The sequence below is a fragment of the Lethenteron reissneri genome, chromosome 8 (genome assembly GCF_015708825.2).
Source record: "Lethenteron reissneri isolate LAM-NWPU_2019-01 chromosome 8, ASM1570882v1, whole genome shotgun sequence".
In the NCBI taxonomy this organism is placed as follows: Eukaryota; Metazoa; Chordata; class Hyperoartia; order Petromyzontiformes; family Petromyzontidae; genus Lethenteron; species Lethenteron reissneri.
In genome coordinates, this window is record NC_083786.1 from 678,232 (window position 1) to 694,263 (window position 16,032).

The following is a 16,032-nucleotide window of genomic DNA, read 5'->3' on the forward strand; positions in this document are numbered from 1 at the left end:
GGCGGCAACCACCTCCGCATCCGAGGAGGTCTTCTCTGCGGACCATCCTGCGGAATGGCGGTCTGGCGGGCGACCGGCTCGGGATGCACCGAGCCACCGAGAGCAGCCCAAGTCTTCAGGAGCGCTCGTCGTGTGCTACAACTGTGGCCTCCAGGGCCACGTGGCTTCAGGATGCCGGGCTCCCCGACAGCGCGGGGCGGGAACTCGGGCCGAGGACGGCCTTCTTCCAAAGCCTCCACAACAACCTCCGGCAAGTCGTGGCACCCCACATGTTCGGCCTGCATGCACACCCACTTCTTTCTCACATACCCCGACACACGATTCTCGGGGTTCGGGTGCTGGTGCGTCGGGTCGCGGCTTGATGGGGAGGGCGCTCCAACCGGGCCAATGGTCCGAGTTGGCTCACCGTGTTGTGGCTGCGTCGGCGGGGTCGTCCATTGTCACGGGGCACATTGATGGGGTGGAAGTACGTGTATTGATCGATACGGGAGCATCGGCGACTATTGTTTCCGATTTGATCTATAATATCCTGCCCGTTCAGAGTAGCCCGTTGCTCCCCATCGACATACCATGTTACGCTGCAAACGGGGGCTCGTTAGGTATCATCGGCCAAATTCGAGCGCAAATTTCTATTGGGGATATTAAATTATCTGGGCCGGTGTTGGTCTCCTCCTCTCTGGCAGTTCCGTGCCTGTTGGGGACAGACTTTTTGGCCAAAATGCCTGTTAAAATTTTGATTGACCAGGGATGCATCGAACTTCCATCGGTGCCGACGAATGATGTTCTTGCTCTCCACCCCTGCCTTGCGTACGGCCTGTGCAACGGTACAGGCGCTCGTTGCTCGAACGGTGCGCGTACCCCCAGGGGCACAGATGCTCGTGCCCCTGCGGTTGCGTCGACCATTCGCTAAGGGGGTTTTGGACCAGGGCATTTTGCTAGGACCATCTAGGGCCGGGGTGAATGGCCCAGATTTGGTGGCGGCCCAGACAATTGTTAAGGGGGATGAGGACCCGTTCATCGCGGTCCTCAATGTCGGGACACGGACGGCTGTGGTTTCCCAGGGAACCGTGTTCGCCCACGTAATTCCGGTACCTGCGGAAATGCCGATCATTGGCCAGGTGGCCACCACTTCTCAGCCGCAATTGCAGTCAGACCATGACGAGAGTTGGCTGGAGGCGCTTTGTGCTGAGACACCTGACCTATCCGACTCACAACGTGCTAAATTGCGTACCCTTTTGCGAGAATTTTCGGACGTCTTTAGTAAGAACAAATATGATATCGGATGTACAAAATTTCTGCGCCACCATATTGACACCGGTGACAACGCTCCTATCCGCCAAAATCCTTTTCGGTTAAGTCCCGCCGAAAAGGATCATGTCAAATCGGCTGTAGATGACATGCTGGCTTCTGACATTAATTCTCCCTCAACCAGCCCTTGGGGTGCACCCATAGTGTTAGTTAAAAGGCACAATGGGTCCCTAAGGTTCTGCGTTGATTTTCGGCATTTGAATAAAATCTCGGTGACCGATGCTTACCCGCTTCCTCGAATGGACGAATCTCTGGATGCCCTGGCTCGATCACGATTCTTCTCCACCTTGGATTTGCTGTCAGGGTTTTGGCAACTCCCTTTGGATGATGAATCAAAGCCGAAAACGGCTTTTCGAATGCCGCACGGCCTCTTCCAATTTAATCATTTGCCTATGGGGCTCCACTCAGCTCCTGCAATGTTCCAGCGCCTAATGGAATTCGTTCTCGCTGGCTTGCAATGGGACGTCTGTTTGATTTACCTAGACGACATGATCGTATTTAGTAGGACATTTGAGGAACATCTTGATAGGCTTCGGGCCGTCTTTCTCAAAATGCGTGCTGCTAATTTGAAGTTTAAACCACAAAAGTGCCATTTGCTCCGCGAATCTGTGAGATATTTGGGTCACATCGTCGGATGGTCAGGTATCTCAACCAATTCCGCCAAAACGCGTTGTGTCAGGTCCTGGCCGACTCCCACCTCAGTGGGGGAGGTTAGGAGTTTCATCGGTTTTGCTTCATATTACCGGCGGTTTGTCGCAGAGTTTGCTTCCATCGCTAAGCCGTTACATGCACTAATGGCAAAGGGGGTGAAGTTTCATTGGGGGCCGGAAGAGGACGCCTTGGTGGGGGCCCCACCGTTGAGTTACCCCGATTTTTCTAAACCTTTCTTGCTCGACACGGACGCGAGCAATACGGGGATTGAGGGCGTGCTTTCCCAAGTTGTTGGAGGCATGGAACGCGTAGTGGCTTACGGTAGTAGAGTATTGTCTCCTGCCGAGCAAAGATACTGCGTCACCCGCCGTGAACTGTTGGCTATTGTGTTCTTTATTCAACAGTACCAGCCATATCTGTACAGTCGGCATTTCACCGTCCGTACAGATCATGCGGCATTGCAGTATGCCTTGCGTGTTGACCAGCCATTGGGGCAATTATCCCGATGGCTGGAGATCATTCAGGATTTCGATTTTGAAACAACATATCGCAAGGGGATTCGCCACACTAATGCCGATGCCCTGTCACGCCTGCCGGCCACTTCGGATTGCACTTGTCTCCTGGGCTTGGGGCGCTGCAAATCTACGAGCGACGGCCATGATCGGGTCTTTGCTGCCGTCGCTGAGGCACCTTCGAGCATTGGCCCTATTGAAATGGGAGGGAAGGATTCGCTACTGGGGTTGTCAGGTGCGGAGTGGGGGCGCCTCCAAATGGAGGATATTTCCCTCCTGGCGCTACGGCGTCGCGCAAGGGAATCCAGTCAGGGAAGGTCGGGCGTTGACTCATGGGGGTTGTGCCAGGGCCTCCTCATGCATTGAGACGGGATGATCCGCCGCCACAGGCTGGTGGTGCCTTCCACATTGAGGGGTAAGGCTGTATGGGCTGCTCATGAGCGGCTCCTGCACCTGGGCACCCACAAAACCCTTGCCATGCTCCAGCTTAATTTATTTTGTCCGGGCATGGCAAGGGATGTGGACGATCTCTTGCAGTCCTGTACCCAGTGTGCTCAACGGAAGCCACCAGCAAGGGGAGCCAGCCCACCGCTCCAGTCTATTTCGGTCACCCGGGTTAATGAGCTCATCGCTCTTGATATTTTGGGGCCGTTTCCTTCCACACCTAGGGGTAATAGGTACCTACTGGTTGGCGTGGAATATTTCACGCGATGGCCTATAGCTTGGCCCCTCGCCAACCAGTCGGGAGCAGCCGTTGTGGAGGCTTTTGTCCAGGGCTATGTCCTTGACAAGGGTGCTCCGGAACGGTTGTTGACCGATCAGGGAAAGAACTTCACTAGTTCCCTTTTACACGAGGTGTGCAAGCTTCTCGGTACGAAGAAAATTCGTACCTCCCCATACCACCCACAAACGGATGGGATGGTAGAACGCCTGCATAGGACTATTACATCCATGCTGTCCCACCAGGTATCTGAGTCCCAAACCAATTGGGACCTTCAGATCCCAGGGGTTCTGGCAGCCTACAGGATGGCTCCTCACGCGGCGACCGAATTCGCCATTATTTTTTTTATGTATGGCCGCGAAGTTGACCCAGCTGCGCGTTTCCACACCGCATGATAAGTCCAAATTGGCTGATCATGTTAAATTTAATATCCTCAAGTTGGCTGAGGCACGGGAGGCGGCTATTCAAAACTCTGACTCTCGCCAGAAGGCGAATGAAAGGTTGAGATTGCGCCAGTCGCACACGCACGAATGTCACCCGGGCGACAGAGCATGGCTACACTGTCCCCAGGTGCCATTGGCTACCTCGTCTAAGCTGTTGCGACCATGGAGGGGCCCCGTGGAAATTGTGCAAGTTGTGCGGCCCCAATGTGTTCGCATTAAGTGGAGGAAGCGCCGGTGGTTCGTCCACCCTTCACGGTTGAAGCCGTTCTTTGCGCCACATGCTTCCTCTCCTCACAACTATGGCCGAACAAGTGGGGGGTCCACTGACTCCTGGAAGGCGGGTTCACCGCCAGCCTCTGCTCCGCTGCTAACTGCTCCGCCTTCAGGGGTCCAGAGACTGACGCCCTCTCTACCGCCAGCCTCCCCCGAGGGGGTCAGCGCAGGCTCGTCCGAGAAGCCGGAGGGCCGTGCACCTGAACTGTCAACACCCACCGCCGGCCCGACCGGGTCGGGCCCTTGTGACGGGCCCGCTGCACGGACACGCGCCAAGATGCGCCGGTTGTTGCGAGTTGCTTCCCGCGCATGTTCCGCTGCCGTGGGGCTCGCTCACCTTTTGGGAGGGGGTGGAAAACCACACTCTGTACATATGTTTTTGCATGTTGGGGTTGTGGTATTTATAGGGGACCGTCGGTTGTTTTTGTTACCCTTGTTATTGTTACGAGGCACACACATGTTGATTGTGTTATGTCTATATTGTTGTTGGCTTTTGGTGGGGGGGTTTTCGCAGCCGGGACAGCTGTGGGCTCTACAGGGGGGGGGGGGTGATGTAGGGGTTGTTATGGGGAGAAAGGCGGACAGAAACACAAGGGTGTCTGCACCCACACACGGGTGTCTACATCCACGTCCGCATCGGTTAACCCTGGGGGGCCATGGGGGCGCTGTGATCCCCCATAGCCCCACCCCTCGGAGAGGATTCCTATAAAAGGTGGGGAGCCAGAGGGCTCGGGGCCAGTGTGTTAGAAGCTTACCAGTGAAGACTGAAGACTGGCAGAATAGGCCCTGGAACTCCCCTGGCTCGCTGTCCTTGTCAGGGCCGAGCAGGGCAAGCCAGTGGCGTGGCCCTAAGAGCTCCAGGACCGCTGCTCTTGTAAGAGCACGGCCTGGTTAGCTGGGTGCCAGGATCCGTGCTTGACCAGGGCCGGATCAGATAGCCTCCCCTAGCACTCATAGCGGAGGACTGGGAATAGGACAGTCAGGGAACAGTGCTAGGGGTGTTTCCCATTGAGCACGGGTGAAGGGGCCGTTACCCCTTCAAGTATTGTTACCGCCTTTTGGTTAAATAAAAGAGTGTGCCTCAACTACGTCGTCTGTCTCCCTGAGAACTCACTACACTTGTGCCAGACCAGATATCGATACCACCCAAGGTGGCAACACTTCAATGTTGCCATTTTATTTGTTACACCAACAGAAGTAAAATAAAACGTGATAACCTTTACAAATGAGCAGCTGTTTAAATTTGTCTTGCAGGAAACCTGTTTTTGCACCTATCGCAATCATGCCTATTTGCCCGGACGTTACAAATAAAACATTCCAAAACATCTGCTGTTAATTAAGACAATAAATAATTGACAAAATGGATGTTTGTCCCCAAGGCATGTATTTCATACATATTCTTGCATGTATTCACGCTTGTTCTTCAATTTCAGTGACTTAGTGAAGTCTGGAATAGATTGGCGCTATCTGTTTTCCTTCTGTTTCTAGCAGCTTGTTTCTTCATGATCATTTACTGGCAGATGAGGCAAGTACTGGTGGTTCTGTATTATTTATGTTCAGTAAAGATATCTCAAGTGCTAACTTTACTCTCAATGTATTTTGTATGTACCTGTTAAGATTATTAGTTAAGGCCAGGTACTACAGGCAAAATAACTATTTTTGTTCAGTTAGTCAATTTTGATATCTGTTGATATTTTGCTTCTATTAATTGTCAACTTTCATAACATGCACACAATTAATACCAATAACTTTGTTATTGGTAAAAATTGACGATTAAAATCATAAAAACTAACTATTTATATTTTATAAATAGTTCGTTTTTACGATTTTATACAAACTTCGCCAAGTAAACAAAGCCTTAAATTAGCGTTTTTTAGCATCTTTCATCGCAATTTGTCTCCACATTTTAAGAAATAACCTAGTTGTATTGCATATCACTGAAAAGCTTATTCTATGGAATAGATGTCTAGCCTAGTCATATATGGCTATTTACTTTGCTCTTATGGCAATAAGAGGGGGAACGCAAGTATAACGCTCAAATCTCATTGCTACTTGCAGCACAATGCCAGAACATGAATTGCGATTTTATCAAAATGACATTTTTCATGCCGAGTTTGACAACTCATGTTTCATACTAGGTAAAGCCACATAATTATACATACTGCTTCCTACTTGGAATAGCTAGAAATGTTCGGAGGGATTTTTGATATCTTTTGTCATTTACATTTTACGTGGTATTATATCTAAAAAAATAGGCGAAAATCTTGTTTTTTAACATGTGTCAAGTGTATTTTAACATAATTAACTGAAAAAACAATATTTTGACAAAAGCCTCTGTAGATTACCAACCAATTAGTTATTGATCATATTAAAACAAACCAAAAAGTTCTGACTTCATCTACTAAGTCAATATTGTGTTTTACATAACATGCAAATGTGTGCATATTTAATGAGATAACACGTAATATGCATAAATGAATGGGGGGAAAGTCACAAAAAAAACGTATATTTTTGTGTCTATTCATCTGATAATTTTTCATTCTGATAAAAGGACAGGAATTTGTTTTGCCTATTCACCTGTAGTAACTCTCCTTAATTTAGTTAAGATTAGTTAAGATTAATTTAACCCTTTAGCAATGTTAGTTTTGCTTTTGGGTTGTAACTCTCTGCTGCCGTCAATGTGTAACCAAAGTACTGAGAGATTAATTCAGGTTTTGCATCAAAGTAATGATGATTTCTGATTGTACTGTATGGTGCAGGTGAAAACCGACTGAATATGGCCACCGGTGAACAAGCAAGCAACAACCCACTACCAAAGCGACCATGGTTGGAGTGCATCAGCCACTGTTTTGATGCGACAGATAAGCTGGTGTCACCACAAAGTGGTTACTCCTGGAGAACTGCTCAGGGCAGCTCAGATACAAAATCATGCACCAGTTTTGGAAATGGCAAAAGACATTCCTGAGGGACAGATTCCAGAAATCTACTACCACAGAAAGTATCGCAGTATCTTCACTATGGAGAAAGTTCTTGATGGCATCCTTGCAAAAGAAAAGAAACGTGCCAGTGGCTCTGCTGAAGAGAAATAATCTAACAGCTCGACATGCCCCAAGTACGTCTAGGACTTATGACGCAGAGTGCATATTTTTGTCAGAAAACCAACAAATATGCCAAGGAAAAGAATACGAGAGAAGTACTGGTATAGTGTCAAGAACTGCGAGCTGATGTAAAGATCAGGAGTGCAGCCACAAGTAAGACGGACAGCAGAATCCTTGCCATTGTGAGTCGAGACCTTATAGCAGCTGAAGGGCACTACCACAGGTCATGCTGTAGACTGTACACCGAAGAGGTTTCCAAAGAAGAGGTTGCCAGCAATGAGGATAATGATGCTGCAGCCCAGTACGAAGCTGCTGTGAATCAGTCATAAAATGACCTGTTCCTCTTCATCAGTGTAGTGTGGTAAAACACGCGGTGCACACTGTTGGCTGAGGGCAACCGAGGGCAAGCAGGTGCGTGTGTGCAACTTGAGGTTGCACGAGCAAACCTCCCCCTCATTAAGGGGAGAAACGGCTGCAGACGGGGTCGGCCCGGGGTTGCACGCTGACACCGGAGGTGTTGCCAGGGAGACGTGCAATGAGGGGTGATTGATAGGCTGACAGGCGCCAACCTGTCTGGCCCTAAAGAGACACAAGGGAGGAGCTTGATAATTGGGAGGAGGATATAAGGAGGCGTGTGAGAGCGGAGCGAGAATTCGGGTTGCTGGGACCAAGGTGACGACATCTCGCCGCTGTCGCTCAAGCCAGGGACGGACCTCAACCCTCACGAGTCACCGGGCGGGTGATGGTTGATCCCCCCGCCCGGATCGGACGAGTGAGTGGGTCTGAGGGAACATAGGCGAGGGCAGCAGCGCAGAGTGAGCGAAGCTATGTGCGAGCTCTGTGTGAGCACTGCTGATTGTGGAGCCTCGAGTGCAGAGCTACCGAGAGCGGGAGCTGCCATGTGCGGAACCTCGAGTGCGGAGCTGCTGTCTGTGTGCGGAGCTTTGAGTGCGGAACTGCTGAGATGAAGAGCTGCCGTATGCAGGTTAGCGAGGTGTAAAATAGATAGGGGAAGTTAGTTAACAAAAGTGACCGTTTTAGACAGAGACAGGAGTGCCTACAACTGGTGCAAGAATAGAGTAACAAAGTATAAGCAGGTGACCTGTAACAACGTGTCCGACTGAGTGATTTTACAAGACATGACATCAGGATGGAGCTTTTTGGCAATCCTAAAGTGATGACAATGACTGATCTCATGTCTCGACTGGTCCCTTCAATGAACTCCCTAGGCATTGTCCAAGTCAAAGAATCAACCAAGAAGCACATAAGGCAAAAGCTGGAGTGCCGTTGCTGGAGCCTTGCACATCTTCCCTGATGGGAAAGGAAAACTCCTTCTCTATCCAGATAACCTGTCCATGAGGGAACTTGCCAAAGAAAATCAGTCCCTCAAAGTGGAGCTGCAGACCCTGACAAGTGTCGGTGCTCAAGATGTTATAGCCAAAGCAGCCATCAAATTGAGAGAGGACATCAAGAGTCAAGTTTCTGGTGGAAGAGTGAAAACTCCCACGATACAGAGAGATGCTGCATGGCAAGGTTATGTACATGACCTGTGAGGAAACCTGCTACAAGTTGACAGAAGATGTGTGAGGAAGTAGCAGAGCTGCACTCCACGCATGAAGAAGCTGACACCCGTCTGCTTCTGCATGCATTGCATGCAGCAAATGTGGGCTCAAAGGCAGTTATTATTACAGCTGAGGACACTGATTTCATGGTGCTTTGTCTTGGCTTCCAGAAGGACATCACCTGTCCCATCTACCAGAAGTGTGGGATACAGAACCGCACACGGTTTGTCAATATCAGCAAACTGGTAAGGTCATTTGGAGACAGCATCTGTGACAGCCTAATTGGCTTACACGCCTTCACAGGCTGCGACACTGGCAGTGCATTCGCCGGTCGAGGGAAGCTGAATGCCCTGAAGATGGTGAGAAAGGACACTTCCTGCCAAGATACTTTTAGTCGACTGGGACCGTCATGGAATGTGAGTGATGAGCTGTTCTAGAAAATTGAGCAGTTCACCTGTCGCATGTATGTTGTTAATAGCAGCACTGGTGAGGTGAACAAACTGCGCTACCAGTTCTTCTGCACCAAAAGGGGAGAAGTCGAGTCCAGCCAGCTGCCACCATGTAGAGACTGTCTCTTCATGCATGTTCAACGAGCCAACTATCAGGCAGCAATCTGGAAGTGCTGTCTGCAGGCGAACCGTGTGGTGCCAAGCCCTACTGAGTATGGATGGACAGGCAATGATGGCAAGCTAGTTATTTACTGGATGTGCTCCCCACCCACACCAGATGTGGTCTTGGAACTGCTAGCATGCAAGTGTGTGCGTTCATGTAAAATGCCAAGCTGCACGTGCCTGCCAAATGGACTGACATGCACAGACATGTGCAGGTTACAGACCTGCAGTAACCAAAAACTGCAGGATGATCCAGAACCTGACTTTGAACTCGGGAAGTCAGATGACGAGATAGACGAGCAGTTTGATGAGTGACACAGGGTGGTGATTCTGATGGTATTACTGTGGTAGTCGCAGTATATACATCGATGCACAGTGTGGTGAATCCGGACTTGGTTACCATTGTTAACACCATCCAAGTACACACAGAGCTTGATAACAATAATGTAACCTTCTTCACATATACCCATCACTAACGATATATATGGGATTACACATATATCATTGACTAAGTATGTGCGAATGTCAATGTTTATAATATTCAAGTAGTTATAAAGTTCACTAAGCTATTCCTTATTATCGTGTGTTTTCATTGTGCATTTAAACCAATAAAGACCAGTTTGTGACTTAACTGGCTTTGGTCTAGGTAGTTTTTCAGTAATGCTCATTTTATCATTCCGGACACCTGTCAAAGGTTATGGGTATAAAAGTCATGGCAACTACAACTAAGCTGCCACTCCGCAAAAGTTATCATATCAGAATATGTCCCACACACATGGATGATTACACAAATCATGACTAGACTTTGCCACCTCAGATGGTACCAATAAGTGTTTTTTTTTTGGTTTGGGCCCATGGACTATACCTCTCCCCTCTCACCTCCACGCACTCTCCTACCTCTCCCCTCTCACCTCCTCCACACACTCTCCTAACTCTCTTAAAACTAAAGTCAGGGCGAATTCCTGCTGCTCAAATGAGCCAACGTGGCATCGACGCTCATCCGCTTACAGCCATCCTGAGCTGGTGGTGGAAATTCCACATTCCTATAGGCGGGAGCAGATCTCTCCGTAGGGTAACCACTGTTAACTTCCCTACGAAAGGGTACTCATTGTTTCCACCCAAGAGGGAGGGATGATTTGCCGAGTCAACAACGGCCAGGATTTGAACTGACAACCTCGCAAGTGCGAGCTGTCCGGCCCATCACAGCAAAGAGCTCCGAATGAACGTCCCTACGAGCAGCCAGTGCAGCAGCATACGGTCGTGGTGATGCATGGGGCGGTGGGGTGGTGGAGGGCTCACCATGCAGGCTCGTCACCTCCGTGTCGCGTTCCCTCTCCGCTTCCTCCAGCTGCTGCCGCAGCAAACGCAACTCGCGCGATCTCTCTGCTCCATCGCGCTCCCAGCGGCCGCTCCGCTCTGCCATCTCCCGCTCCATCTCCCCACCCTGCGACTGCACCTCACGGGCACACCACCGCCGTTGCACTCTCCCGGGGACGCCACCACGACCACCGCACTCCAAACACACCGTCACCACTGCAACCCCCATTCATCCCACTACACATGGCCCAGAAGCATCAACGCGTCTGCCGGTTGTTGCAGGGGTTCGCGGTTCTAATTCCGGCAGACCACCCTGGTCAATACCGCGGGTATGTTAACCATAACATACTACACACACCATCTGCTTTTACAATAGCCGCTAATGATCCCCTGGTGTCATTCGGGTCCAAATTTGCCAAATTCGGAAAAAAATACCATCAAATTACTCAATAGGGATTAAGCACAACAACAGTGGCAATCATCACCCCCTGATGGCAGACCGATGGCCGCTTAAAGGCTGAGTGCCGAGTCACCGCGTGCCACACAGGGACAGCTGCCACCTGGGGGTGCCGTTCGAATGTTTGAGATGGTGAGGCTTTTTGAGTTGCTCAGGCACTTGGGCTCCACATAAATGATTAGATGAGAGATTATAGCAACTTGAGAATTGTTCCGTTTTCCTTTAACCCCTTTCGGGAGAGAGAGATTCAGAGCAGAACGGCCACCACAGAACCAGAACTAACAACATTTGCTCGAGCTATGTGGTCCAATATCGGGATATTTGGTCAACGTGAAAATCCATTGCTGGACAAAGGCTTTCCCCATGCCGTGTGAGGCCATGGGAGTTAATTCACCAAAATGTCCTCACCATCACGCTCGCACGTTGTTGGTGATGACGGGGAGCATAGACAGTGGACCATAGTACAGCAGAGCAGGGCCCTATTATCCAATAGGCCACAGTAGGCACTGTGCCTAGTGCCTACGAAAGCTTAACGGCCTACGGAAATAAATGTTGACCATGTTATTTTACATGGATGATAAAAACATGTTTACAAAGATATATTCTTGAATAAATATATTCAAATAGCAAAGATAAGCACAGTGTAGATACAAAGAGTCGTGTCAGTCGGATTTTTTCTCATGAGGTAGAAGAGATTAACACCGGAGATTAATTCTAGATTTGAAGTTTTCATGACTGCAAGGATCCATGCTCTTGGTTCTTTCGGTAAAGTCACATAGGTAAAGAAAAGAATAAATAAAAATAAAATAAAAGATAAAAATAAATTAAATTAAATCACGACGTTTCGATTGCAACACAAGCAATCGTCATCAGGTGTAAACACCACAGCAAGAAATTTTATACTAAAGTGGGAGAGATGCCAGGAGTCTATATAAGTCAAAGAGGGGGGGAAACGGAGGGGGGATAGGGAGCGAGGGAAGGCGCCTCGTGGACGCCAGGGACTGGGGTAGTAGTAACACGGGCAGCAGCAGTACCATATGGAGTTATCACTGAAGGCCTACAAAACGGAAGTGCCTAGGGCCGACAAGAACCTTCATCCGGCCCTGCAACTGTGCCCGCTCTCCTGTCACCCGATTCACTTTTACTGAAATAGCTGCAGATGATTTTAACACCGTATACAATATGTAGGCTATAATTATGCTGTAAAGGAATACAGTCTCATGGTGATAGTGATTTAATAATATAAAGATCTAAAGGTACAACACTCACAATTGAGTAATCGTGCATCATACTTTCATGCCGGCCCCATTGCTTTAGGATTCCCACAAAGGGGGGTGATCACTGATCGCGCAACTTTATTGATAGTCGGGGCTTAGTCCATGGTAGACCCCAGCTAATTTTTAATTAACAAAAAAATAAAACCAACTGTTAACATGTTACTTGTGTTTATGTTGATTCGGGGCCCCCTTGTGGCCGACTGGGACCCTATGCGTCGCGTAACGCTGCCAATTACAAGAACCCCCACCTCATGGTTGCACCTCTGTAATGCAGAACGCAGCGCAGTGAAACGTATTAAGCTGCACTGCCCCCTGGTGCCCACCACGAAGCTTCGCAAGCAGCCGCGGCCTCTCGCAGCGGTTTTTATGATGTGTGGTGGTCGCTCATCCAAGCAGCGATCCAGGGCTCAGTTCTGATTTGCTTCCCAAGATGAGACGCGTAAGCGCAGATGGGCGACTAGGAGATGTTAACTCCCTCGCCTGGTATGCAGGAGGTCGTGGGTTCGATCCCGACCCTGATGCCGCCTGCATATTTGGAATTTGCATCTCTCCGTCTCCTCGTGGTCCCGTGGATTTTTCTCCGGGTTTTCCGGGTTTTCCCTCCACATTTAGAATCTACATCACGCGTTTAGAATATTTGCCAGCTATACATTTCCACGTAATAGGCCACTTTGTTATGCTATCATTTGTGGTCAGGTCGCTTCTTTAAAAAGAGCTGTATAGTTCAGTGGGCCTTATCTGGTAAAATAAAATAAAAAATAGTTAAGGAATCAGGGATGGTTAATCTCGTATCAATGTTAATAATGATAAACATGTAAATTCATTCCATCGTGGATTGAATGGTCATGCCAGAGGAATCTGCAATCTCCATGACTTCACGCGAACTTTGGGTCATTCTCACAGCGGCCTTCGGATAGTTGTCGAACAAAGACGGTCATTACAGTATATTTTGGCTGCGATACATCTCCACACGGCGATGATGAGCCACTTCGTTGACCTATGATTTGTGGCCAGGTCGCTTCGAAGGAAAAAAGTGGGCCTCACCTGGCAAAGAAAAAAATTGTTTAGTTTAGATTAGTGGTTCTTAACCTTTACTGTAGCCTTGCACCCCTTTGGTTCTCATTCGTAAACACATTTTTGCAATGTTAATAAATACATAAGTTTGATGAAACAAAGTAGTTATACTTACGTACCCGTGCTTAATTTGTATTTTCAATTATTTACTTTCTAAAACATTTGGTCATGTCTCTTACTCCCAGAAAGGGCATCTCGCACCATCAGGTTAAGAGCCACTGGTTTAGATGGATCACTGCAGATCCCGCGAAATTATCCTTTGTGAGTCGCGTGAATTGTATTCGTAGATCCAGGCTTACTCACCTGGAGCAAGGAGACATCAACGCGAGTCATGAAGCGTCATGCAGACTACGATGCGGTCTCTTCAAATTCCGAAATACCGAAGGGGCGGGGGGGGGGGGATACTGGACTCGACGCACGCTTGGCACCCAACGACGCACCTTCAAAAACTCAACTTCAGTTTTCACCACTTGGAATAACGCCGACGCCTGTTTCTGTAAGCACGACATAGAAGCGTTACGTACATGTTGTGCTGTGAAAAATATACATAGAAGAGTAAATAGCAGTAGCGTAAGTGCACGTGGCTGGCGTTGTGAGCATTAACAGCATGCATGGGTAACGCAATAGCTGCTTCGGCCCGTGACCCACCGCTTAGCACAACCTGCAGTTCTGGAGCCGGAATACGGCTCTCCGACTGTCCATTGCGACTCTTTGGCTGCCCCCTTCCAGGTTAGTTAATGTCAGGGAATGGGGTCACTAGGGAATGTCTTGGTGGCAACAATATGTACAACAGTCAAACTATATTGTTAAGGAATAACTAAGGGGGAAAAGTGAAACTTTAAATAGACGCAGTTTATTCCATCATCTATTTTGTTGATTAAGTCAGAATGTGTGTTGTTGTCATCTGTTATATCCCCGCTGCCAAGGCCGTAATTATAATATATTGCTATAAAAAATAGTATTGCTATGCTATGTAAATAAAAACAACAATTTTCTAAACCTTGGCCACAATATCTGGACTTGTCTTCTCTGCCATTACATACAATGAAACAAGAAATGGTAAAAAAAAGTACTTGAAAAACAAAGCAATGTAATACAATACACTATTAGACATTATTGTAAAAAAAAAGTCCAACCCATGTGTTAGTGAATTTTTTAAATATTTTAGGTAGGACATTAGTTTTCAAATGTAGATCCTTTTCTGGGTTGGGACCCCCAGACACCCTGGAAGATTTGGTCCCCCCCAATGTTGACTCCATGGCTACGGCCTTGCCCGATGCTGTGTCCGTGTTTGTGTACAAGTGGCTCTGCGCGTGATGCGGCTCTCCAACTATTTTGGTAAAAGACAAAAAAAATGCCTCTCATTCTTCTTTTCAAGGTCGCCAGCCCCTGTCCGAGCAACATCAGCATCCTGAATAGCTGAGCAACGCCTAAAAGCCGCTTGCTGCTGTCACAGACTCGGCTCTGGGACAATCCCGCCTGCGGCATCCACTGTACCAATTTGTATTGGAATGCAGCTTGTTGACTGGAGCTCACAAACACCCCGCTTAGCCCTCACAAGCCGCCACGGTGTGCCCGTGCCTCCAGTGTGCCCGTGCCCTCCCCAGTGAGCCCGTGCCCTCCCCAGTGAGCCCGTGCCCTCCCCAGTGAGCCCGTGCCCTCCAGTGTGCCCGTGCCTCCAGTGTGCCCGTGCCCTCCCCAGTGAGCCCGTGCCCTCCAGTGTGCCCGTGCCCGTGACCTCCAGTGTGCTCGTGCCCTCCAGTGTGCCCGTGCCCTCCCCAGTGTGCCCGTACCCTCCAGTGTGCCCGTGCCTCCAGTGAGCCCGTGCCTCCAGTGAGCCCGTGCCTCCAGTGAGCCCGTGCCCTCCAGTGTGCCCGTGCCCTCCAGTGTGCCCGTGCCCGTGCCCTCCAGTGTGCCCGTGCCCTCCAGTGAGCCCGTGCCCTCCAGTGTGCCCGTGCCTCCAGTGTGCCCGTGCCTCCAGTGAGCCCGTGCCCTCCAGTGTGCCCGTGCCTCCAGTGTGCCCGTGCCCTCCAGTGTGCCCGTGCCCTCCAGTGTGCCCCTGCCTCCAGTGTGCCCGTGCCCTCCCCAGTGAGCCCGTGCCCTCCCCAGTGTGCCCGTGCCCTCCAGTGTGCCCGTGCCCTCCAGTGTGCCCGTGCCCTCCAGTGTGCCCGTGCCTCCAGTGTGCCCGTGCACTCCAGTGAGCCCATGCAGTTTCAGCCAACCTTCCGCATGCCTACGGTGGTGGAGCAGCAGTCTCTCGAGTGAACAATCACAGGCGAGTTCGCAGAAGCAGGAGAGAGGGAAAAAACAGCCAGACCCCGATTGTGAAGTTTGACAAACGGGGAACCCGCGCCGCCAGTGGCCACTCTCGACGCGGCTCGGTACCTTCTGAGCCTCCATCTGCTCTCGGGAAGCCACCTTGAAGGCGCTGTAGTCTGTCGGCACACGAACGGACAGCGCACACCTTGAGCACCGAATTCCGCACAGCCCACGCCGCGTTCAGGGGTCACGCCGAAACCAGCGTAAGAAACAAACTTGCCCAAATGCACGGCTCGTTATTCAGAAGTGGATATAAAGATGCCGACGTTAATAATGGGTAAGAAGTTCATTAGAGTCGCGATCACGCTCTCAAGTGTGTTTGTTGTTGCTGTGTGTGTTGTTGTTGTTATTGCTTTGTGCGTGGTTGTTGCTTTGTGTGTTGTTGTTATTGTTGTGTGCATGGTTGTTG

General features: G+C 49.7%; 1 protein-coding gene across 1 annotated transcript in view; it reads right to left on the minus strand.

Annotated features, from left to right (window-relative positions):
• The window catches only part of LOC133359441 (Golgi integral membrane protein 4-like), an 80,428-nt gene that overhangs the window by 49,794 nt on the left and 14,602 nt on the right, over positions 1-16,032 (minus strand). The window contains exons 4-6 of the mRNA XM_061577852.1: positions 15,690-15,739; positions 13,745-13,798; positions 10,479-10,629 (exon numbers count right to left, since the gene is read on the minus strand). Coding sequence (XP_061433836.1) covers positions 10,479-10,629; positions 13,745-13,798; positions 15,690-15,739 — 255 coding nt within the window. The remainder of the gene's footprint in view (positions 1-10,478; positions 10,630-13,744; positions 13,799-15,689; positions 15,740-16,032) is intronic.